Source organism: Pocillopora damicornis, chromosome 14 (assembly GCF_964200805.1).
Source record: "Pocillopora damicornis chromosome 14, jaPocDami1.2, whole genome shotgun sequence".
In the NCBI taxonomy this organism is placed as follows: Eukaryota; Metazoa; Cnidaria; class Anthozoa; order Scleractinia; family Pocilloporidae; genus Pocillopora; species Pocillopora damicornis.
The window spans coordinates 3,062,205-3,084,848 of NC_142683.1; the positions used below are offsets into that span (position 1 = coordinate 3,062,205).

General features: G+C 38.3%; 5 protein-coding genes across 10 annotated transcripts; 3 read left to right on the forward strand and 2 right to left on the reverse strand.

Annotated features, from left to right (window-relative positions):
* The first annotated feature begins 32 nt into the window (after positions 1–32).
* LOC149034005 (uncharacterized) lies at positions 33–10,935 on the forward strand. Its single transcript, XM_089193272.1, has 4 exons — positions 33–278; positions 6,007–6,129; positions 9,545–9,610; positions 10,513–10,935. Exons 1-4 carry the CDS (start codon positions 63–65, stop codon positions 10,657–10,659), a joined length of 552 nt encoding a protein of 183 aa, XP_089049398.1. The 5' UTR covers positions 33–62; the 3' UTR covers positions 10,660–10,935.
* LOC149034006 (uncharacterized) lies at positions 6,570–8,309 on the forward strand. Its single transcript, XM_089193277.1, has one exon. It carries the CDS (start codon positions 7,566–7,568, stop codon positions 8,127–8,129), a length of 564 nt encoding a protein of 187 aa, XP_089049403.1. The 5' UTR covers positions 6,570–7,565; the 3' UTR covers positions 8,130–8,309.
* Positions 10,936–12,322: 1,387 nt separating the features above from the next.
* Positions 12,323–13,667, reverse strand: LOC149034007 (52 kDa repressor of the inhibitor of the protein kinase-like). Of its 2 annotated transcripts, XM_089193245.1 has the most exons (2): positions 13,439–13,667; positions 12,323–13,222 (listed from the first exon to the last, which is right to left on the reverse strand). In XM_089193245.1, the coding sequence occupies exons 1-2, from the start codon at positions 13,566–13,568 to the stop codon at positions 12,567–12,569; spliced, it is 786 nt and encodes a 261-aa protein (XP_089049371.1). In that variant the 5' UTR covers positions 13,569–13,667; the 3' UTR covers positions 12,323–12,566. The 2 variants fall into 2 exon arrangements, with proteins under 2 accessions (XP_089049371.1, XP_089049370.1); XM_089193244.1 differs by having other exon boundaries at positions 12,323–13,667.
* Positions 13,668–14,695: 1,028 nt separating this feature from the next.
* LOC149034008 (5'-3' exoribonuclease 2-like) lies at positions 14,696–22,232 on the forward strand. Of its 5 annotated transcripts, none has more exons than XR_016182792.1 (11): positions 14,697–14,890; positions 15,717–15,844; positions 16,100–16,156; positions 16,972–17,026; positions 17,147–17,208; positions 17,304–17,353; positions 17,602–17,663; positions 18,672–18,761; positions 19,260–19,310; positions 19,499–19,546; positions 22,160–22,232. XR_016182792.1 is itself a non-coding variant. In XM_089193260.1 (10 exons), the coding sequence occupies exons 1-9, from the start codon at positions 14,816–14,818 to the stop codon at positions 19,296–19,298; spliced, it is 618 nt and encodes a 205-aa protein (XP_089049386.1). In that variant the 5' UTR covers positions 14,696–14,815; the 3' UTR covers positions 19,299–19,310; positions 19,405–19,458. The 5 variants fall into 5 exon arrangements, 3 of the variants coding, with proteins under 3 accessions (XP_089049386.1, XP_089049385.1, XP_089049384.1); XR_016182793.1 differs by lacking the exon at positions 22,160–22,232 and adding an exon at positions 22,000–22,107; XM_089193260.1 differs by lacking the exons at positions 19,499–19,546; positions 22,160–22,232 and adding an exon at positions 19,405–19,458 and having other exon boundaries at positions 14,696–14,890.
* LOC149034009 (uncharacterized) lies at positions 19,641–21,838 on the reverse strand. Its single transcript, XM_089193243.1, has 2 exons — positions 21,220–21,838; positions 19,641–20,701 (listed from the first exon to the last, which is right to left on the reverse strand). Exons 1-2 carry the CDS (start codon positions 21,571–21,573, stop codon positions 20,033–20,035), a joined length of 1,023 nt encoding a protein of 340 aa, XP_089049369.1. The 5' UTR covers positions 21,574–21,838; the 3' UTR covers positions 19,641–20,032.
* Positions 22,233–22,644: the final 412 nt, after the last annotated feature.

The following is a 22,644-nucleotide window of genomic DNA, read 5'->3' on the forward strand; positions in this document are numbered from 1 at the left end:
AATGTTGCGTCATGAGATGCCCTAGTCAATCAATCAATCAATCAATCAATCTATCAATAGATATGACGAGGAACAGAAAACTTTATGGAAATTTTTCAAAAACGTTCCTTATGGTAGCTCAAACCGATAATTATCGGTATTCCACGAGAAATCTGGATCTTACCGTAGGTTTTGATAAAACACTAAACGGGAGTTTTAATCACAGACACATAGTTAGCCCCACACTAACATTCAAGGATAGAATTCCAAGCGATGTTCGACGTACAGGACAGCCGTCGGTAGGCTCCTTCTAACTTGTTTTATTAGTTTAAATTTTATCGTAGTATGCTGGTGAAAATTAGGCTAGGGTCTCATGGTACAGACTTAAAGAAGTTGTGTGTAGCACAACCATAAATATCACTATTACCTTAACTGTTGACGAAGGACCGAAAAACTCAATATGTTCCCTGAACTAAAAATGTTTAGGAGGATGTTTTGCTAATTGGGCCTCTGCGAATGAGGTGGTTAATTAATGACTCAAAATGTTATTGTTTTTCTTCGGCGATATGTATTTTGGAAACGTTACCAAAACATGATGTCAGTTGCTTCGAAGGCAGGTGAGGTTCAGCTGTGATCTGATAAGGTGTTATGTTACGTTCTTGTCGAAGAGATGCTCTAGTTATGACGAGGAACTTTAAGATTTTACGAAACTTTATCAAACAAGGTCCTTATGGCAGCTCCAAATGATAATTATCGGTATTCCAAAAGAAATTTGGTTCGAACCGAGGGTTTTGATCAAAAACTTAACAAGAGTTTTAATCAAAGACCTATGGTTAGCCTCTCACTAACATCCATGTTTAGGATTTTAAACGACGTTTCACGTACAGAACAGCCATCGTAGCATAGCCGGAAATTCCGAACCAAAGTGGGTGGTGCTTATTTCTGTCACGCGCCAGCACACATGACAGCCTGTCATGGGAGCTAGCATGTGATTGGTCCATCTGTTAACATAAACACTTTAGTTAAACCATACTAGCGTCGCGCGAGAATCTTTCGAACAGGTATTTTTTTATGTTAAATGCTACTTCATCTGCGGATGCCGACTTTGTCCAGCCAAAGAAATTAATCTAGAACAGAAGATCGACTTATTGGAAAGTCGAAAGGCTTGTCGAAAGACAGGAAACAGATGAAACGGTAAGTGTTTGGCCGTAGTGCGTGTCTTCGCACGTGATCGCTTGTGTTTATCTATTTTTAACTGCATTCAGTCGAAATCAGCACAGGCTTTTTTTTGCCTTTCATTTAATTAGGTAGAGTACTTGGTGCAATGGAAGAGCTACTTGCCTTACGAAGCCTCGTGGGAGCCAGAGGAGGGTATCTTACCTCGATGCGAGGAACTATTTAACAGGCCAAGCCCAGACGTTGCAATAATTCCAGAAAATGTGTGTTCTTTTAGGGTGGCTGTCCAGCGGCACTTGAAATCGTGGTCACTTTTGCCTGCAAGGTTATTTTTTCGGGAATGTTTTTCGTTTCTTTTTGCTGGTAAGGGAGTGTCGAGGGAGAGACGGACATTTTTTGAAAAAGATGATTTCAATGCTGTTTATTTTCCTCTTGGGTGAGATTCCTGGGTGGATTCTCATGGCCAAGGAATGAAGGTTTTTTTACCCTATGACGGTTAAAACGTATATTTCTTGGTCCCCAAAGAAGTATGAAATGGGTATGGGTGGGTTTTCTACTTTGTTACCAAGGACATATTAGGGGAACATTTCTTTTAATTTTACTAAAGTGGCTCTAAATGATTGAGTCATGAAGAGCTACTGAAATAAAATTAATTGTGGTAATTGAACTGAGCAGAGTGCAATTTGGTCTGTAATCATACAGGTGATTTCAGAATAAAAGAAATATTCTCCTAATATTCTCTTTTCAGATAAAATAAAATTATGACTTTTGCATGAGACAGTGGAAAATATTCTACACAAATTTTGAGATGGATATGCCAAGTGTAAGTGGTCAGTAAGAGCATTTAATTTCAGGTGTGCATTCAGCTTTCTTAGTATGTACAACTTTGTTACAAGTGTTCATTCAACTCTTTATTAAAAAGGCACAAACAGTTGAAGTGTACTTTCATCTGCTAAAGTGTACACTCAAATCTGTATATTTTTACTAATTGTTGGCTGTGTACATAAATTTTTGTTAGTGTACACTCAAATCTGGTGAGGCACATTGCTTTGTAAGTGAACATACATTTTTGTACGCATACATTTCACCTGCCTCAGTAACTGTTCATTCAACACCGAATGGAAATATGAAAATTTACATTAAAAAGAGTATGCTCTCCACTGTGTTTTTGCCGTCATGATGAAGTTATTCATATTTTGATTTTGGGGAAGCCATACTACCATGTTCTGGTTGTGGATTGGGAGGATTTGTAGTTGAGAAGTCTATAGAAAAACCGACTATCAGTACTGTTAGGGTCTTTGAGTTTCAAAAGCTGTAAATCCAGGCCAATCATTTCTACTAGATCAAGTGCCTTCTGTTCTGGAGTCTTTAGTTCTTTTAAGTTTCTGTTTGTGCTTGTTTTGTTTTGAGGTCTGGAATTCCAGCTCCTCTGTGAATCCCCAAGTGTTCATTCTGTAACCTGTCAATGTACTTAGTTGTTGATTTTCATTGTTCAGTTTTCTTGTTCTTTCCTTTTCTCTCGCATAATCTTTTTCAATCTCTGAAAGCATTTCTTTGGCCAGTTTCTCCTTTCCTTCCTCAAGATTTCCATATTTTGCTTTCCAGTTACAGATTTCTTTTTCAATTTTTGACTAAATGGCATACAGATCTACTTCCCACTTCTCTACCGAGATTACTTTACTTTTCCAAATACTCAGCCTACGCAATTTTTCCTCATGTCCCTTTCTGTTTTTACAATTTCCTTTTCTGTTTAGAATGTGATTTGTGATTGAAGCCGCAAAACAGAGCTTTGAAAGTCGGCCTTCAATTCAATCACTCTCTCAACTGATCTTTAACGCATGGCCAGGGATGATTCCATTTAACATGTCAATGTATGCAATGCTTGGGGTTTCGTTTTTTGAATTTGTGCCACTTTATCAGCGCGGTATTCTTAATTGCCAGCGAGAACACAACTTCATCACCACCTTCTCGTTGTTTTGTTCGCAAATATATACGAGGAGGATCACGGACCGGGTAGCGATCAGACATATTTCATTCTTGTTTTGTTTTGTTTTTTTCCGCGGGAAACCAATAAAAATTTTGAAATTTCCTCGAAAAAGGCTTGTTGCACCGAGCCTCCAGCCTCGTATTTACCCCCTGTAGTCACCAGTCTTGGCTGTCATCAAGCTGTTGGTATTAAAATGGCGATCATCTCAACACAGCATTTATTACGAGCAAGAGAGGCTTTCAATACTGTTTTTTTCCGCGCAATCGAAGTAAGATTACTGTTCATGGATGCGTTCGTATTTGCTGAAAGAAGACTAAAAAAGGCGCAATATTTTCAAGGTTTACAAAGTCCGATTTGTCGTAAATGTGGAATGACACCTTTGAACTTAAGTAATTTGAGTGGGAGGGATGGATACCAGGAGAGGATTTGGGAGTTACTACATCACGGGCGACGAGTTGGGGAAGAAGAAGAGACCGAAATACGAGTGGCCAGCGGGGAAACAAAGCTAATACATCATATAGAGACATATCAGTTATAGTTGCGGAAAACAATAGTGTTGTAAAGCCGAAATATCAACAGTATACTTCGCTAAATAAAATGTCAAGCAATTTTTCAAAAGTGTTGATGGCACATATATGTTTTCCTGCTGTAATAAACAATGGAGGCATCGGAAAAGACATCGGTAGCATTCGGAAAGGCACTAAGAAGAATTATATTTACGTTTTGTAACTTGCAAGAAACAATCGTGTTGTAAAGCCAAAATGTTACCAGGTTGTACCTCGCTGCCTAAAAAGTGAAGCAATTTTCCAAACGCTTTGACTGGAATGATATTTTTACTGCTATATTAACCAACGGAAGCATCGGGAAAGGTATCGGTGACACTGGGAAAGGCATCAAGAAGAATGATATTTACGATATGTAACTTGTTGTACAACGAAAAAAGGTATCTTGACTTGTTGAAGGCGTTAATCACAGTTGGTTTGCTTTTCACTTGAATTTTGCAATCTCGACTTTCGATTCCGGAAAAATGAAGAGCTAAGCAGCTCTAAAAAAATTCCGTCCTAGATTTTTATATTTTTAGAGTCATTAATAAGTTTGTATCCACAGCCTTTAGATAAGATATTTCAAATTTCCATCAGCTGTAGTTCTTTTAGTGTTTATTATACATATTCAATTGCATCATTCCAGGTGAAAAAGGCATGTGGGAAAACACTGAGCTTCGAGAAACAGCCAAGTTAAGTCTAATGTGTTTACCATGCTTAAATATTGATAATCAGTGCCACTCGTTTAGGAGACCTTTTTTCAAAAGATCCGGACGTTAAAATAATTCTGTTTTCCGTTCGAAGTGCTTTTTTTCCTATTCGATTTAATAAATAAACTCGGGATGAAAACTTAACTTTCGAACCGAACGGCAGGTAAAATGTTGTGTTGGTGTCTCTGTCCCCCCCCCCCCCCCCCCCACGTCTCATTGAAAGGTATATCCAGACAACCTGCATGGAAAAACTGACCATAGCTATCGCACCAGATTTAAAAAAAATATATTTAAAACTGAACTGGTGAGCAGCGCTCTGCGAACTGTAGTTGTAAAATTTCTTTATTCTCCGACGCGTTTCGTCTAACTGCCCTAGACTTCTTCGCGGAGTTTTACAAGTTAACACTAAACACCTTTATTTGTAAGCCATAGTTAGCGGCTACTCGGGGGCCAATGACCATAAAGGCTACGGACGGACCTACGAATAGGAGCAGGTAAAGTTGCGAAAAATTTGGAAGTTTTTTGGGGCAAGGTGGGAGAATTCATTTGAGGACCACGGTTTTGGTTTTCTTTTTTCGTCACGCACGTCGCGCAGCAAGTTAAAAAACGTAAATATAATTCTTCTTGGTGCCTTTCCTGATGCCACCGATGCCTTTTCCAATGCCTCCATTGTTTATTGCAGCAGTAAAAGATATATGTGCCATCAACACTTTTGAAAAATTGCTTAACATTTTATTTAGCGAAGTACTGTTGATATTTCGGCTTTACAACACTATTGTTTTCCGCAACTATAACTGATATGTCTCTATATGAAGTATTAAATTTGTTTCCCGCTGACCACTCGTATTTCAATCTTTTCTTCTTCCCCGACTCGTCGTCCATGATGTAGTAACTCCTAGAGGATTTCGGCTGAGTTAAGATGTTCAGAGTGGCATTTATGAAGGTAGGCGCCATTTTGTGTGCTTTTAAGGGGATTTCTTCGGAATAAAACGCTGCAAGTAATAACCGAGAAAACCGCAACGAGTGTTTGATTTACCAAAACAAAGTAATTCTGTAGTGAAAGTACTGATGAGTATCATTCAAACTGGCATTGAGATGGTGGGGTTACGTCCATTATACGAATATTATAAACAGGTTTTATGCGAATCGCATACTGATCCTTCTATTCTTCAGCAAGTTTAAAAGATCGTTAAATTTTAAGTCTTGTGGACTATTGCACACGCACGATTCCGAATTTCTGGCTATGGGCTCCTTCTAACTTGTTGTATTAGTTTAAATTTTATCGTACTATACCGGTGAAAATAAGGCAAGGATCTTATAGTACAGACTTTAAGAAGTTGTGTGTAGCATTACCATAAATATCACTATTACCTTTGCTATAAATGAAGGACCGAAAAACTCAATATGTTTCCTGAACTAAAGAATTTTACGGGGACGTTTTGCTAATTGGGTCTCTGCGAATGAGGTGGTTAATTCATCAAAATGTTATTTTTTCTGCGGCGATGTGCTTTGGAAACGTTACCAAAACATGATGTCAGATAAACTGAAACATTCGTTGTCATGATCAAGCTGATTTCTAATTTCTTTTTACTTGTATTTCACAAAATTTCAGAGAAAAAGGTTTAAGAGATCTATCGAGAGAGAACAAGATGAAGAAGCAGGAGGAGGTGACATGGCTTGGAACTCTAAAAAACAATCTTCCCGTGCACTGCTGCAATTTAAATCATATACACAGGTAGAAATTAAAATTACATGTTACAAACAGTTACGCTTTTATTTAATACTGTATTTTACCCCGCTCAGTGTTCATCAGTGGAGACAAAAGGTTCAGGGCTCCTGCTCTGTTGTTTCGAAAATAAAGCAACCACTTCAGCTTTACTGCCGATAATCCTATGAAAGTACAGTCGGGCCTCGATTATCCGGACTATTTGATTATCCGGACTTTTTTCTCTGGTCCCAATTTTTTCATGAATATTAATTAGTTGTGATCTTGAAAACTCAAAGTCGCAAAAAGCCCAATAATCCTCTCAAAAGACTGTTGAAACGGCGTATTATCTTGGGCGCTTTTCAAATTCGAAAGTGCGACGAAACAAATATATATTCCGATACGTTCAGCTGATATGTGATTGGCTCAATTGTTTTGTTGCCAAGGGAATTTCATGCTTGATTAGTTCCTTCCGCGTGGGTTATGTAAACACACGAGCGATCGATCGTAAATTCAAATCAAAAGCGAAGCGAAAGCGAGCCGTTCTATCGATTAAAGATAAACAGATAGTCATTTCACGTTTGGATAAAGGAGAGAAAGGAACAAATTTGGCTCAAAAATTTGGCATCAGCGAGCAGCAGATCTCAGGCATACGGAAGAACAAAGACAAGACCCTAAAATTTTTTGACAGCATCGAGACAAGCGAAGGATTAAAACGAAAGTCTCCGAAGCTGACCGATGATGAGCAGTTGAATAAAGCCCTGTACGCCTGGTTTATTCAACAAAGATCTACTGGGACATCGATTTCAGATCCGCTTCCTCAAGAGAAAGCTACGCAGTTAAACACAAAGACGGTCGATCGCGAATTCAAAGCGTCATCTGGCTGGCTAGAAAAGTTTAAAACACGGGAACCTCGGCATTTAAGGCGAGAAACTTTCAGCAGCAGAATAAACTGTTGAACCATTTCTACAGAAACTGCACAAAGTGATCGAGGAGAAGAATCTGATCCCCGAACAAATCTACAATGCCGACGAGACTGGACTTTTGTGGAAGTATTCACCGCAAAGAACTCTTGTCTCCTGACGCGAAAAATCTGCTCCAGGATTCAAACAAGCAAAGGATCGTTTAACTGTGCAAGGCTGTACAAATGCTACTGGAACTCACAAACTAAAACCCATTCTTATTGGGAAATCTGCGAAGCCGAGATGCTTTAAGCATGTTAACATGGATGCGCTCCCCGTGATCTACAAGTCCCAAAGAAATGCCTGGATGAATTCGGAGATATTAGCCGAGTGGTTTAAGAAAGACTTTGTGCCATCTGTAAAAAGTCACCAACGCTCACAAAACATCCGTTGTCCAAAAGTTCTGCTGTATAGACATCTGCTCATCCAGATGAGCTCAGCAGCCGCGATGGTTCGGAAACCTGCCTGTTTCTTCCTCCGAACACGACCTCCCTGATTCAGCCAATGGATCAAGGAGTCCTGCAAGCGATGAAGAATCGATACAAGAGAAAACTTCTTCAGAAAGTAATTTGCAGTCAAGACATTGATCAAACTCAAAGCACTAAGGACATCGTTAAGCTTTATTCTATGAAAGATACACTCTATATGCTTTCAGATGCTTGGTACGAAGGAAGCCCGGAATCTATTTGGAAGGCTTACGATAAACTGAGAATTCATTCGGACAACAGCGAGTCAAATTCGCAGCCCGAATTCAGAGAGGATAATATCGCTGAGTCCATGGTCGAAATGTTGGAAAATGTACAGCAACTTGACAATGAGGGAATGCCTAATGCTCGCGATGTGGAAAACTGGCTTAATTTGGAAAACGAGCTCCCAACTTCACCGCAAATGTCTGATGAAGAGATGTTAGCCACCGTTGTCGGAGATTCGACGGAAAGCGAAACTGTATGTAGCGATGAAGAAGATGAGGGCGAGGACGAGAAACTAGTATCGACTAAAGAGGCCGCGCAATGTTTCAAAAAATGCTTGTCGGGGATGGAATCACAGAACGGTATTGACCCTGTGTAGTTTTAATGCAGCTAACATGAATGATGGACTTTGCAATGCGATCAAGCTACAAGTCTTTGAAGCAAATAAACATGCTTGAACATTTTATACCTTTGTAAATACCTGAACTGAAGGTTTTTATTTGTAAATACATACAGGCTGTGTAGATTTCACAATTAAAATGGTGTTTTCTGTGCAGTATACCTTTTGTTTACATTTCTACCTATTAATATTCATATTGTCGATTATCCGGACTCTCGATTATCCCATAGTTAGTAGAGGAGACTCTCTAGGTCTCCTCTACTAACTATGATTATCCGGACTATTTACCAAGGTCCCGACGAGTCCAGATAATCGAGGTTCGACTGTATTGCAAACATGTCAAGTTCACAGAACACGCCGGAACCCTCTGCTTTTTTAATGACATGACCACTCACTGTGCATGAGTATTTGGATCACACAGCGTTTCTGGGAAACCAGGGAATAAAGATTTAATAAAAATCTTCTCGATATGATGAGTACTTGATATGCCACAAGGACGTGACTCGTTTAAAACGACATTCGTTCGAATTACATGTGCTCGTTCGAATTACATGTGCTCGTTCGACTCGTGAAACGAGACTGGTTGGGAAAGCGAAACTTGTTCGTGAAACGGACAAACGACACGTCCTTGTGGCATATCGAGTAGTCATAGGAGCCCATAATGGGCTCCTGGTAGTCATCATATCGAGACGATTTTTATCGAGTCTATATACTCTGGTTTCCCAGAAACGCAGAGGGGTTTTTCAGAACGGTTACACGAACCATACAATTTCTTCGTAACCAGTGGTTTCTGATTAACTTAAATTACACTACAGCCAACTACCGACAACAATAATTACGATCACAAAGCGAAACACCAAACGGCAAAGACAACGCAAAACGTACCTGATGGTTTGGATAGAAGGAGTACACGAGATGCAGCAAAGAAACGAGCATAGCACGACAAACTGCATAACATTACTGTTCTTTTCGCGCCAAAATTTCAATATATGTATAGGGGACTGAACATAACATAAACCGTTGGCCTTAAATTTGTTGTAGCAAAAGCAAAGAAATAATACATCAATATAATACCAGCAGAAGATCTGACTAGAATGTCAAGCTCCTTTAGATCGTGGAAAAAAAAGTGAGAGTACATACAAGGGTGGGGTAATGTAAAGATAAGCTTTGCAAGCATTTTTACCAGCGTTGTTTTTTTTCCCACTGGCGGGACCCGTTGCCCCTCTAACAAAAATTCTCTCCGTAGCAAGATCTCCTCAAACATTTTTATTCATTGTAATACAATTAGGCTTCCAAAAAAAATAATATTACAAAACGAGGACTGCACTGGAGGTAACTTTCAATGCCAATTCATGCATGGTATTAACTCTTGTATATTACTTATATGATTCTAGGAAGAACTGAGGAAAATTTATGGAAAAAGAACAGAGAGAATTGTGGAAGTGACCTTTGGTTCTGAGGTGAGTATATATTGAGAGATGAAATGCAACATGCGCACAAGGCATGTGCAGATATCCCCGTCCCCAAGGGGACGGATGTGCACAGTCTAATAAAGAAGTGCCAGTTCTAGAGGGATGCTGAATTTTTTCAGCACTAGTACATTTCTTGTAATATCCGCCGTGTAACTCAGTTTTTCTACCCCGTGATCTAATGTCTATTTCTTCTATAATAACTGGTCTAAAAGAAGCTCGTAACGAAACCAGGACTACTAAGATGCAAAGATCTGAATACTTTACTGAAAAAACTCTATGGTACACTGACCTAAAATAATCTGTAGAATACTAATCTTATGCCATCTGACCTGCTTAGCTAGCAATAGAAGAAAGTTAAGAAGAAGGTAAAGGTATGCCTCAGTTAGGCTCTCTGAAATCCTTCGCAGTCCGGTTTTGGCTCATGTTTTGTGTATTTTCCTCGCTCCGAGCTCAGCTTTCGAAGCTCAATTTGAAGACAAGTCTAGCCTTTCAGAAAGGGTAAATTACTGTCACTTTCTATGGTGTAATGACCGGATTAGTTCTTACTATCTAATTTACACTAGCGCAAAAACTCTACTCCATTTCAGAGAAATATCTGCCTCATAGAAAAATAGAGAGCTATTAAAAGTACGGGCAAAAGATATGAACGCTGTCGGCTGTAAGCCTACATAAATATCTTCGTTTGCAGTTCCCAGAATGACGTTGCCCCATTTCACTCTATTATTTGGCTTCAACATTTTGGCTCAGCTTTGGTATAAGAACCTGTTACGTTCACAAGTGACGTGACGAAGTCAAAACAGTAGACTAGGAAAATAATAGTGGCAAAACAAAGACAAACTTTACATGTTCTTACACCGAAGTTAGCCTGATATTTTTTGTATGTTCAGCAGGATTCAGAGTCCAGTGAAGAAGAAGAAGGAATCAGCGAGGAGGAGTTCAAGAAGACAGAAGGATGGAAGCTGCTCAAGGAAGCCCTGGATGCACGCACTAATTGCTCAAAATCAGGAATCCACTGGGGGCCGGGAATCAAAAAATAAAACTACATGGAAACCATGCACTTTTTACAGTTTTTATAGGCCTTGTTTACAATCTTTTATTGCCTGTATAGACTCGATGAGCACGATACATATATCTTTAAATCATTATTAAGCTTAGTTACTGAATATAGCAACTGTTGTTAATTAATGCATACACCCCGATTTACACACAAATTGGCAAAAAAAAGATAGCTGAGATGAAATCGTCCTGTATTATTATTATTTTTTCATTTTTAACGTAAATGTAGATGAAATAAAAGTCAAGTGAGGACATTATTCAAACTTCTGAAAGCTTGCTATGGGGAAAGTGATAAATATACAATTCACAAATTAAAGTTCCTTAAAACTAGACTTTTATAGGTGCTTTCCCTTCATCTGATCAATCATTGGCTTTCATTAACAGCTTTAACCTTTCTGTCGGTGTTTAAGAGTCTTCCCTCGCGGATCTCTTCCTCTTCACTTGTATCTGAATCCTGATCAAAAGTGATGAATCTTCACCCAGTGAAACAAATAATATCTACCACCAACTATTGTTTTTGAGAGGATAGGTACACAAAATTAGGGAATTCTGTTGAGTTTTTAATGATTATTTCTACAAACTTCAACATTACACAGCAAGAGCCTTTAAACGACAAAATCATTGGTACATAAGAAAATGTAATGATTTCAAGATTTCCGAGCATCACGATAATGAGACTTTCCCATGAATTGGGATTGTTATTGGTAAGATGAAAAGTAGCACAGGTTCATTGCTGTGGAGAACCCAGTGGCAGTGACTCCGTTTGCGCTATCTTTTATAAACATTTGACAGATAACAGGGGTGGATCCAGGATTTTGAGTAAGTAGTTTCCACCCGAGGACCCACTCCTGCTAGGGGGGTTCGGGGGCATGCCCCCCCGAGAAAATTTGAAATTTGGAGCTCTCTAAAGGCCATTTCATGCATTTTTAGAAAATTTAATTGCCCCCAAAAGACTAAAAAAGCATGTAATCAAAAAGGCAAAAAACATTTATTTTTCTTGAAAGTACTACAGGAAACACTCTGATCTACAAATATTCCACCTTTAGCTACTGTGCAAACCAGTGTATATAGTGTTTTCAGGAAGGCCAAGTCATCACCAAGACTTTTCACACTGGAAAACATCACCTCCCAGTCAGGAATATCAAGATGTGGAGAAAAAAAAACGAACCAAGTGTTAGTGTTTTTGATAACAAAAGAAAAACAAGCACAATTGATGATATAGTTTAAAGATTGATAATAAAAATCTACTTGCCTTTTTCATCCTTGGGACCACAGGCTTACCATCCATAAAGCCCTTCTCTCTCTCAAATTTCTTCTGTGTTGTGCTCCTATAATGAATGAAATGAATGAAAGCCAGGCTCAATAAATCCAAATGTTTAGCAACACTAAAAACAACACTTCCTGAGCTGGCTTTTATTCATTTCATTTATAGGAGCACAACACAGAAAAGAATTTGAGAGAGAGAGAAGGGCTTTATGGATGGTAAGCCTGTGTTGGGAGCTGGAATTAAAAAAATAAAACAATTATTAGAAAAATATAAATTATAAGAATCATAAAATGATATACAAATTGAAGTAAAATGATAATTTGAAATAATACTAGCCTTTCTTCATCCTTGGGAATTGCTGTGAAGCTGGTTGAGTTCAGTGAAAATGTTTGTTAACCATTTAAGCTTAACATGAAAACCCAATGTCAATGTCAATGGAAAATCATCACAAGTAAAACAAAATAGAAAATAACCTTGAAATGAGTTGAAAAAAGTTATACAGTCATCAGTTTGAGCTTCTGTACTGTTCTCCATCAGTTTAAGGATTATGAGACTTAAAGGCCATAACCCAGACAGAACATAACTCACAAGTACTCTAGAAACAGCTGGTGCAAAAAATTATTACAAAATGTTTGCCATTCTCATTCTCCTAGGATGTAACTCAGCAAATAAATCTATTATACGTTCAAGGTCAAAATCCATGTCTCTGTGGGCATGCATCAGTGCCAATCCATTCAGTCTGTCCTGGGTCATTGTATTTCTCAAATAGTTCTTAAGATTCCGAAGGGATGATATAGATCGCTCACAAGATGCAGATGAAATTGGAATTGTGATCAGGACTTTCAGCATGGAATAGATGTTGACATATGCATCTTTGTCAATATCCTTCAGTGTAGCCTCCAAACTGTCAGGAATAATATCTCCTCTGTTATCCCTCCCCTTCCACAATCTCTCCCATAACAAAAGCTCTGCCTGTAATCCTGCATAATTTGGTATGTCCTGTCTGTAATGGTTACAAAATTCCAAAACATTGGCCTTCCAGGCAGGGTCAGTAGCTAGTAAAACAGAGGGAATAATCGAAATACCTTTATAGCAAACAAATACATCATCCTGGAATCTGGTGTTTAGTTGCTGGAGTACATGGTCAAGAAAAACTCTAGTGAGATTGATCTTGAAATATCCCTCAGGAGTTGCAGCAGGAGCATTATTTGTATGCATTTGTCTCTGGGCTATCCTTGGCATTTCTGGCTGGACTGCTACTTGTCTTGCAATGGTCACTGCTTCCTGGTAGAGATTATGATGTCTGTTATCAATGTCAGTGCTCATGTCTTTAGCGTTTCGCCCACACTGAACTCCAAAACAAACACAAGCTAAACAAAATGCTCCATCGAAATATTTGGAGTAAGCTAGCCATGGAAATCTTTTCAGCCAGCCCGAGACAAACTTACGAGATTTTCCATTTTCCATTGACACGGGGAAATCAAAAAGCTCACCTGGTTTCCACACGTTTTCGACGAACTCCAGCTTCTGATGCGGCGAGTAGTTGTGGATCTCGTCGAAAACTAGGCCAATGTCGAAGGGAGAACAATCCTCCCTCCGACAAACAGGATCTCCGCGAGTCATAACACTAGTATTTTTTAAACGTTTAACAGTAAATTCCGTCGTTAACCCCTGAGCAAGTTCAAAAGTACTTGTATTGTAAGAGCAACGAAAGAGACCCGCTGGGGGAGGAACTGCCCTTTTTATACTTTGTCAGTAGTTTCCAAGGTAGTTTCCAAACACAACTAGCCAATCAGAAGAGTGTTTTGAGTGAGTTCCGATGACGAAATCTTTGCTAGCCAATCGTGAGGGGTTTTGACTGTGTTCCGCCTGTTATTGTCACCAAATAACAAGGACTTACACCCACCGGTTGCGTAAAGATTGGCTCCACGAACATTTCCCGACGGCTTTCGACGGTTTCCGAGGTGTAATCGAAGCTCGAAAGGCCAGCGCGTGATCCGGAGCGCTCCCGAACGCCTCATGACCGCAATTATAACGAAATTAGTCATTCTAAACCTATTTTCTTTAATAAATAACTGTAAAACAGGAAGATGGTTTATTTCTGGAAGACGTTTAGTGATTTCCACAAAAGTATCAGTAGTTTCCAAAGGGAAATTAGAGTGTTTTCCAAAAGTACTTTTATCAACATTTAACTAGGTCGGAAAAAATTTGAGTGAGTTCCGGAAATCAGGTAAACTACCCTGGATCCACCCCTGGATAACTTAAAAACTTTCTTATCAATGGACAGTCCTTAAAAACAAGAAAAGAACAAACTAAGTTTTTTTTGTTTCGTAGTAACAGCAAGTTTCTGTTCCACCCTTCACTGGTAGCCTTTTAAGCATCCGTGGTCAGAAGGAAAAACTTTATTTGTTTGATTTTTTTGTATTATTTTTGTTCTGTGAGGTTGTTTTTTGTTGCTTGAGAGAATATTGATACGAGATAACCAAAAAAGTCGTAGGAGGACACCTATTGGAACGCAGCAGGCATTACCACCCAAAGTTGCTTGAAAAATTAACTATTGAAGTGTATCTTGTCAGAAAAAAGTCATGAATTCGAGAATTCTTATCTCTTCAATAAGCATATTTTGTTTAGCAACGAACTTGAACTTTTTTCTCGACGTGGTTTGAAGATGTATGCACGCACTTCTTGCCTATGCTTTACCATTGTGAGATAAACCTGTCAGCGGTATATCACCTGGTTTTTTGGTAAGTATGTCATGTATAAGGTGTAGTTTCTCGTATCTTCTCCAATAAGCCTATGATCTTTCTACAGAGGCGTTTTCACTTTTCAGCGTTGAGTTAACTTTAATTTGCTCAACCGAATACGCGGGGATGGGAGTTCAAGCATTTTTTCGCTGGCTAACAAAGAAATACCCGTCGATCGTTGTCCACTGTGTAGAAGAAAAGGTGAGTCGATGGAAGGATTGATAGCCTAGCTTGTTGTTGATCTAACTACAAGTGTTTGAGATTTACTCTTTGAGCCGGTATTTTGCGGTCTTTCTGCCCTGTTGCTATGATAGTCAATTGAATAAAGTACTAATTCATTATGATCAATGTAGGAAGGCCGTTTAAATAGAGATCAGTGCCAACTGTTTGTCAAACAAAACACTTTAAAATTGAGATTTCTCATCTCACGGACTCGGAAACAGTCCTCTTAAGATAGTGAAAGCACGTTCTCAAAGTGAGAAAGCTGACTTGATCGAGGATCAAAACTTGAGCACAGTGTTTTTTGTTCATTGAATTAATGAACGATTTTCTTAAATTAGGAAGTTTCTATATTGGATTGCTAATAAAGAACTAGTTTATGTTACAGTATGCATGTATCATCTATACCTCTTCTAAAAGGACCAATTTCGTGTTTTTATTATTGATCAAAGTGGTAGGGAAAGGCAAAATAATAATTTGGTTTTATCAACTGAGGATAATGTATATTGGCCACTGTATAGAGATTCTAAAGCTGATTTTTCGACAGTTACCCCTTCATTGATTGCTCTGATGAAGTGCTAATGCTTGAAATGGCAGTTTTAGAATCTGTTTCCTGTGGCTAATAAACATTACCAACCCATTTTATAAAACCAAATTATCTAGTAATCTAGTTCACCAATGCAGGACCACTGTTTCTTTAGAAACTTGAACACCTAATCCACTGAAGGAAAAATTGCTTGCATAGCACCATAGTCCAGAAATTTTGGTCTGCAAAATGAACATTTACCTTATTTTTTCACCATCCTAGGGACGTGAAGTTGATGGAGTTAGAGCACCAGTGGACACAAGTTTACCAAACCCCAATGGCTATGAATTTGATAACTTATACCTGGACATGAATGGAATCATTCATCCTTGTTGTCATCCTGAGAGCAAGTAAGCAGCAATTTTTATATTTAAGCTAAGTGTGGCCTATTCTGTATGAGTATATCCTTGATTTGGGAGATTAGAGCAAATGGGAACAAGTCTTAATGTGATTTCTCTGTTGTATTGTATGGTTGTATTACTTCTCCTCCTCTTTCTTTCCTCCTGCGTAACTATTGTTGTTACTGGTTAACTCTCTCTGTACTGTAGGTGTACTTTTTGCATACATTAAGTAAAAGAAATGAACATTTTATAATTTATTTCCAGGCCAGCCCTAAAGAATGAAGATGAAATGATGGTGGCTATTTTTGAGTACATTGACAGGTACCTTTTTTAAAATTTATTTTTACCCCTGGTTGAAGAGATGCACTGTGTACATAACTTGTTTTACCCAAGGACACAACAAAATGACCTGGTCACAAACCCAGACCTCTAGAACAGAAGCCTGGTGGGCTGACCATTAGGCCACCACATCTCTTGTTCAGGGAACACTCTGTAAAATTTACTCTCGGTTAATGCGCATGTTGCAAATGGAGGCTAGGTGCCCGAGAGACCTGGGGGCTGAAACCCCAATAGCACCTTGAGGCACTTAAACACCAGACTGGCCTGCCCAACCTGCAATCAAGCCACAAGTGTCCTACACCAAGCTCCCTATGAGCACTGTCACACAAGAGCCAGATGGCTGAGTGGAGGAAAACATGAATAAAGAAATGAATCAAGAGATAAAAAAAATAATAAATAGAAATAAACCCTGCAGTTAGGGTTGGGGGGGACAAAATGCCAAGATCCAAAATCTGCAAGGACAACAACATCACAACATAGAAGAGTGATTACAATGCGAGCACATGGTCGAACAACACATGCACTGATAAGGTATACCACTGGATAAGGACAGCCTCAAGGTCCCTATGACCACAGTACTGTGACAAACAGAATGCAACCAATGCTGCATGAATGCTAACAGCCAATTAAGATGTTTATCAAACACCTCAAAATGCTACTGACCATATTTGCTCTTAGTTGTTATCTATGGCATATTCCATTTAACTATATTTAACCATTACCCACTACAGTTAATTTCTTCTTCTTCTTTTTTTTTTCTTTTTTCTTTTTTTCTTTTTTTTTTTTTTTTTTTACAGAATCTTCTCTATAGTAAGACCCAGAAAGTTGCTTTACATGGCCATTGATGGAGTGGTAAGAGGCACTTTGCCAGTATATTTATTAATCTGTTATAAAATATACATTTTTTAAAGATATATTTCGCTTATTTATGATAATATTTATGCAGGCTTGTCTTTAATTTTTTCATTGCAGGCTCCAAGGGCAAAAATGAATCAGCAAAGATCTCATGGTTTCAGAGCATCTAAAGAAACCAAGTTAGTAATGAAAAAGTAACCCAATTAGTGCAAATGTTTGCACACTACAGATGAAAACATAATGGCAGGAAATGCTAAATTTAACCTTTTTTTAGGGAAAAAGCAGAGGAAATGGCAAGAATTCAAAATGAATTGATGGAAAAAGGTATTCAAAATGATACTTAAATGTATATTACTTTCTGTTCATGGTACTTATTTTTATGAGCCACGAACTTATCAGAATTGGAAATGATGTATCATGTCCAAAGTTGCTCATGATTGTCTGATCAGACAAGTGAGGTCATGTTTTCTATATTCCAAATGGAAAAGTTACCCCTCCCAGATGTTCAGACAGGCCAAGTTTCGTGCAGTTTGGAATTGCACACTTACACATTTTATAACTTTCTTCTGTAGGAGCTCTTTTACCACCAGAAAAAGGAAAAACTGAACACTTTGACAGTAACTGTATTACACCAGTAAGTGTAATCGTGTAAAACTGGTTCTGGTTGTCCATTGTGGTGAAGTGCAATAGTCATAATTAGATCATTATCATTTGTCGTATTCAGTATTAAATAGTCATTTACCAGTGCGGATTGAATTTGTCTGCGTACTGCCAGTCCTCTTCAGGCAATGAGGTTGGTGTAATTGTTGGCATGCTGTGATTAATGATTCTTAACCCTTCAATGCCTGTGAGTGACCAAGACAGAATTTCTCCTTACAATATCAAGCAGACAAGTGATGAGAATAAAGAAAAATATCAATTAGGGTTTATAAGTTGATCCAATACCAAATTCTTCAAACTGGCATCACAAGAACTGTATGACAGACAGCAAGGAGAATTAACAATGAGATCTTGGGAGTTAAAGGGTTAACAGATGTTATTGGTATATTTTGTATGTTACAAGGATGACATCTGTAAATCATGCCTTTTACCTGTGTATGAGATAACTGTAATTGTGAACAAAAAGGTTTAACCCTTTAACTCCTATGAGTGACCAAGACAGAATTTCTCCTAACAACATTAATACAGTGGCAAACAGAAAAGTAATGAGAATGAAGAAAAATATAAACTAGGGATTATTAGTTGATCCAATACCAAATTCTCCAAACTAACATCATTTTAATTATATGGCAGACAGTAATGAGAATTACTAATGAGATCCTAGGAGTGAAAGGGTTGTATCATTCCAAAGTAGGTGGTTTACAATTTTGTGCTTCACTCTATGATCCGAATAGGCTGATGCTTGGACATAAATGAGTAAATTGTCTCTGTCATGCTCTTGATTCTTTCATGATTCTAGTTGAAAACAGAGATGGCGCACTTGCTCACTAGATGTGTATAATTTATGGTCCTGAGTGAAGATTGGCAATTGTTTACAACTGGTTGATGTTAGACTATACTGTTATATCACTGTTATATCATGTACTTCAAATGTGTATTGGACTGAGAAAATTCTCTGAGTGTGAATTTTTCTTTGTTACAGGGGACAGAGTTCATGGCCAATTTGTCTGTATGTTTAAGATATTACATTGCTGATAGATTAAACAATGATCCTGGATGGAGAAATATAAAAGTAAGTACATTGCACCTTAATGTAAGTTTTGATAGTTTTGCTCTCTTCTGGTGACTTCCAGTGACTTAGGAATTTTTCTTAATGATATTAATACATTTTTAAATAGTCAGGTGATGAGTGAGAAAGAAAGGAAAGTATTAAAGCAGGGTTATTGTTTGCTTTAACACAAGATTCTTAGAACTTAAATAATTTAATCTCCATGGCAGAAGTGTATGGAATGATCATTGAGATTACATAAGTGTAAGAATAAAAAGAGCACCAGAGAACCGTGAAGGAAAATTGACACAACACTGGGGTGACTTGCAAAGGAATCCTTTACCATTCAAAGGGAACAACAACTCTCTGAGGGCTAACTATGTCAAACAATTTTGTATGCAGCTTCAGCCTTGACCTTCTACTGTATACCCTAACATCACCATGCATTTTCCCCATACGATTCTCTACACATTTTCTTTGGTGCTGAAAATTGCAGTTGCATCTCTTTTTTGTTTGTTTCAGCAAGTCCACATCCTGACCCAAACACAAAGCACTGTTTGAATGGCGCTGACGGTATGTGCATGTAAAATGCAAATCGTAATTGTCATTTTATTAAATTAATAATATCAGATAATTAGAGCTGACACAGTTGTTTAGTTTCTTTCAGCTGGTCTGATTATGCTGGGTGAGTATTGAAGAAATCCCACTTTGTTTTAAATGCTAATGTTGACAAAACAAGTTGATTTTCTTTCTCTCCTCAGCTTTTACGGTAACTTAGTGGCATTCGTCTGTTGGACCTAACTATACAGGTATCACATGATGACTTTTGATAGTAAATTAGTTACCTTACTGCGTAAAAGAGCTGTCAGTAACTGATGAAAATCTTAGGAAACGAGCAAAATGTAACAACGACAACAACAGCAATTTTTATTGTTTTAAGACTGATCTGCACAAGACCATAAATACGCCTAAAAATGGCAACTACATCTGGCCGAGCTACAGAAGATTTCTCTTTTGACTAACAGAAAAAGTGATGAATTAATTAAAACATGCAACGTTTGTTTTTATCCACCTTTTACAAAACAGTTTTATTCATGGTCATTTAAAACAAACGCGGACGACAAAGTGCAAATAATCGACCTAGAATACTAATCTAAATTCTCAGATTATGTAAGAGCTGAAATTTGTTTCGTACAAAAGATCGAGAAAGATATTTTATCTTCTTACTGTCAGAGTTGAGCAGTTTAATATCCTGTCAATTTGTGACGACGGAGAACACCAAAAAAAAAAAAAAATTAAAAGTTGGAGTTACACTCTGGCGATAGACCAAATATGTGCAGTCTACATATCACTTCCTGGTACACGACCTCTATGTCATCTTTATTCCCTGAATCAGCGGCATCTATGCATTTCTTAGACATGCAAGAAAAGTTTTCAAACAGATCTGAACATCGCGCAAGGTTTCGCTTCAGTCGATCCGCCACAAGTTGATCGTCGCTTTGCCACAAATTTAGTTCGTCTGGAAGGAGCTGATTAACAGCACAATACTCTGCACATGCGGCGAGAAACGAGGTATCTCCGTTTTCCGAACGATTACCACGGAACATTATTTTACAATTTTGACAGAGGTTTTTTTCAGAATCATATTTCTTTCTGTGAAATGCTTCAAATATCCAGTTGTCCCGATCTGGAATATTTAGAGGCTTGAAATGTACTGTTGCTTTTCCGAGACTCTGTTTAAGATTCTTTATTCTATGATACAAACAAATAGGCCTTAAGAAATGACTTACGGCTATTGAGGCCCCAATAAAAGACCTGCCTGTGTGTGACACCCTTGCTAAAACGATGGGTTTGAAAGTGTTTTTGCTTGAAAGTTTACTTAAGTGGTCTTTCGCCGCCGTCATTACACGGTTGGCATGGTCTGTGCTTCCTCTATCACTGCGATCATCCATAATGTCGCTGAACTGGAATATAAATAGAAACAAAGAACCGTTAACTGTCACCTTTCTCTCCGCTAGCACGGTAATTTTTATTAACTTCAGACATCAGGTCGTCTATGAACAAACCTGATTCTCAAGACGGTCCAAATGTTGGTCAGTCGCTCTTACTTGACCGTCTAAGAATCAGACCATCTGCTCGTTGATTTCGTTAAAATGGTGTAAATAAACGTAACAAAGATATTACTAGAAGAGGGTCACAATTTTCAGCGAAATTCCGCTTAAGAACAGTGGAAATAGTTCCGAGTCTTTTTACTCTGATTAAAAAGACAATCTTGAGCGGCATCTCATACTGAATTCTATAATTCAGCTCGTAGTCTGGTTTTTTCTTTCCATAACATTCTTGCAAACTATTACCTTTGGTGTCAGCTACAGCGAGGTTAGATAAACAGCCAGCCAAGGCATGTTACAGCCTGACTCGGTGCAAATGACAATGCATGAAAACTCGAAAACAAAACACACACACATGCCGCTTATATACTTACCATTTCCACGAGTTTGCTTCCTGGGTCGATTACGTGATCTTGGTCTGGTAGTTCATTCATCTCTTCATTTGTCAGGCCGCCCCAAGCACCCACCACATTGAGGAGTTTGTCGATCTCTTGAAGCTCATCAGCAATTCCTAAGTGAAACATCACGTGCACTTTTAAACTCCAGTAGATGTCTCTAAAATATCCTCTAAGTCTCTCAAGTAGTTCTGCAGGCAAATTACGTTCACCAAATTTTTTAGTAAGCGGTATTAAAATCCTTGTACACATTTGCTCGACGTCACTCTCCATCCTTCGCTCTAAGACTTTAATTCCTCGTGCAATTCGGTTTGTTATGTACTCAACTTCCATAATGATACAAGAGGGATCCTCGAGAGCCGAACTGTGCCAAAAAACCTTAAATTGTTTGCAGCATAGCAAAAATATATGTAAATTAGAATTATTCGCTTTAAGGCAGGTGTTCACCCCCCGTCAGTTCTAGGCATGTTAAGAGATTTTACGCCTCGATAAATGAAGAAGGGCTCCTAACTTAGTTCAGAAACGCGCCTTTAGTCGAAGAACGAAAAATCTGCTCCAGTGAGTGGAAACGAAAGCCGGAGGTCTTAGTTGGTAAGAAATTACAGGCTGCAGCAAAACGCCTGCTTTTTTTCTCAGTTTTACTTGCAGCTATTCTCAGACTATTCAAAACTATTGAAATAAGATCACACAAATTGGCCATAAGAGGCTTAAGCTTTCGTCCAACCGTTGCCTGATAGGTGTTACGTCATGTTTCTATAGGAGAGATGCATTGGTAACGAAGAGGAACAACAAACTTTATGGAAATTTTCTAAAAAAAGGTCTTTATGGCAGCTCAAAATGATAGCTATCGGTTTTCCACCAGAAATTTGGTTCGGACGGAAGGTTTTGATAAAAAACTAAACAGGAGTTTTAATCACAGGCACATGGTTAGCTCCACAGTAACATTCAAGGATAGAATTCCAAACGATGTTCGACTTACAGGACAGCCATCGGTAGGCTCCCTCTAACACTTTTTATTCGTATGAATTTTATCGTAGTATACCGGTGATAATTAGGAAAAGATCTCATTTTGTACGGACGTGTGAAGCACACCCTTAAATATCTCTGTTACCTTTACTATAGACGAAGGACCGAAAAACTCAATATGTTTCCTGAACTAAAAATTTTTAGGGGGATGTTTTGAATCCGTGGACCTTAGTGCCAACCGATTTTCAATTGTATAGGGAAATGAAACTCAAATTTTATTTTCGTTTTTCGTTTTTCTTTGCAGTAAAACAAAGAAAACGAATTACGATTCGGTTTTGGTTTTTTGTTTTCGGTTTATGGCATTGAAACTGACAATCTTTGTTTGAGCGGGAATATTTAGGAAACTAAGATAGCGGCGTTAGAAAATGATCTTCTCCT

Bases quoted from the DNA above. Each gene is read 5' to 3' on its own strand.
- LOC149034007 (XM_089193244.1), bottom strand. From the start codon at position 13,568: ATGACTCGCGGAGATCCTGTTTGTCGGAGGGAGGATTGTTCTCCCTTC.
- LOC149034008 (XM_089193260.1), top strand. From the start codon at position 14,816: ATGGGAGTTCAAGCATTTTTTCGCTGGCTAACAAAGAAATACCCGTCG. The intron at 17,027-17,146 runs GTAAGAGGCACT...TTTTCATTGCAG, and splicing joins ACATGGCCATTGATGGAGTG to GCTCCAAGGGCAAAAATGAA. The intron at 17,354-17,601 runs GTATTCAAAATG...TTTCTTCTGTAG, and splicing joins AAATGAATTGATGGAAAAAG to GAGCTCTTTTACCACCAGAA.
- LOC149034005 (XM_089193272.1), top strand. From the start codon at position 63: ATGACGAGGAACAGAAAACTTTATGGAAATTTTTCAAAAACGTTCCTT. The intron at 279-6,006 runs GTAGGCTCCTTC...ACAAAATTTCAG, and splicing joins GACGTACAGGACAGCCGTCG to AGAAAAAGGTTTAAGAGATC. The intron at 6,130-9,544 runs GTAGAAATTAAA...ATATGATTCTAG, and splicing joins AATTTAAATCATATACACAG to GAAGAACTGAGGAAAATTTA.
- LOC149034009 (XM_089193243.1), bottom strand. From the start codon at position 21,573: ATGGAAGTTGAGTACATAACAAACCGAATTGCACGAGGAATTAAAGTC. The intron at 20,702-21,219 runs GTAAGTATATAA...TTTATATTCCAG, and splicing joins GAAGCAAACTCGTGGAAATG to TTCAGCGACATTATGGATGA.
- LOC149034006 (XM_089193277.1), top strand. From the start codon at position 7,566: ATGGATCAAGGAGTCCTGCAAGCGATGAAGAATCGATACAAGAGAAAA.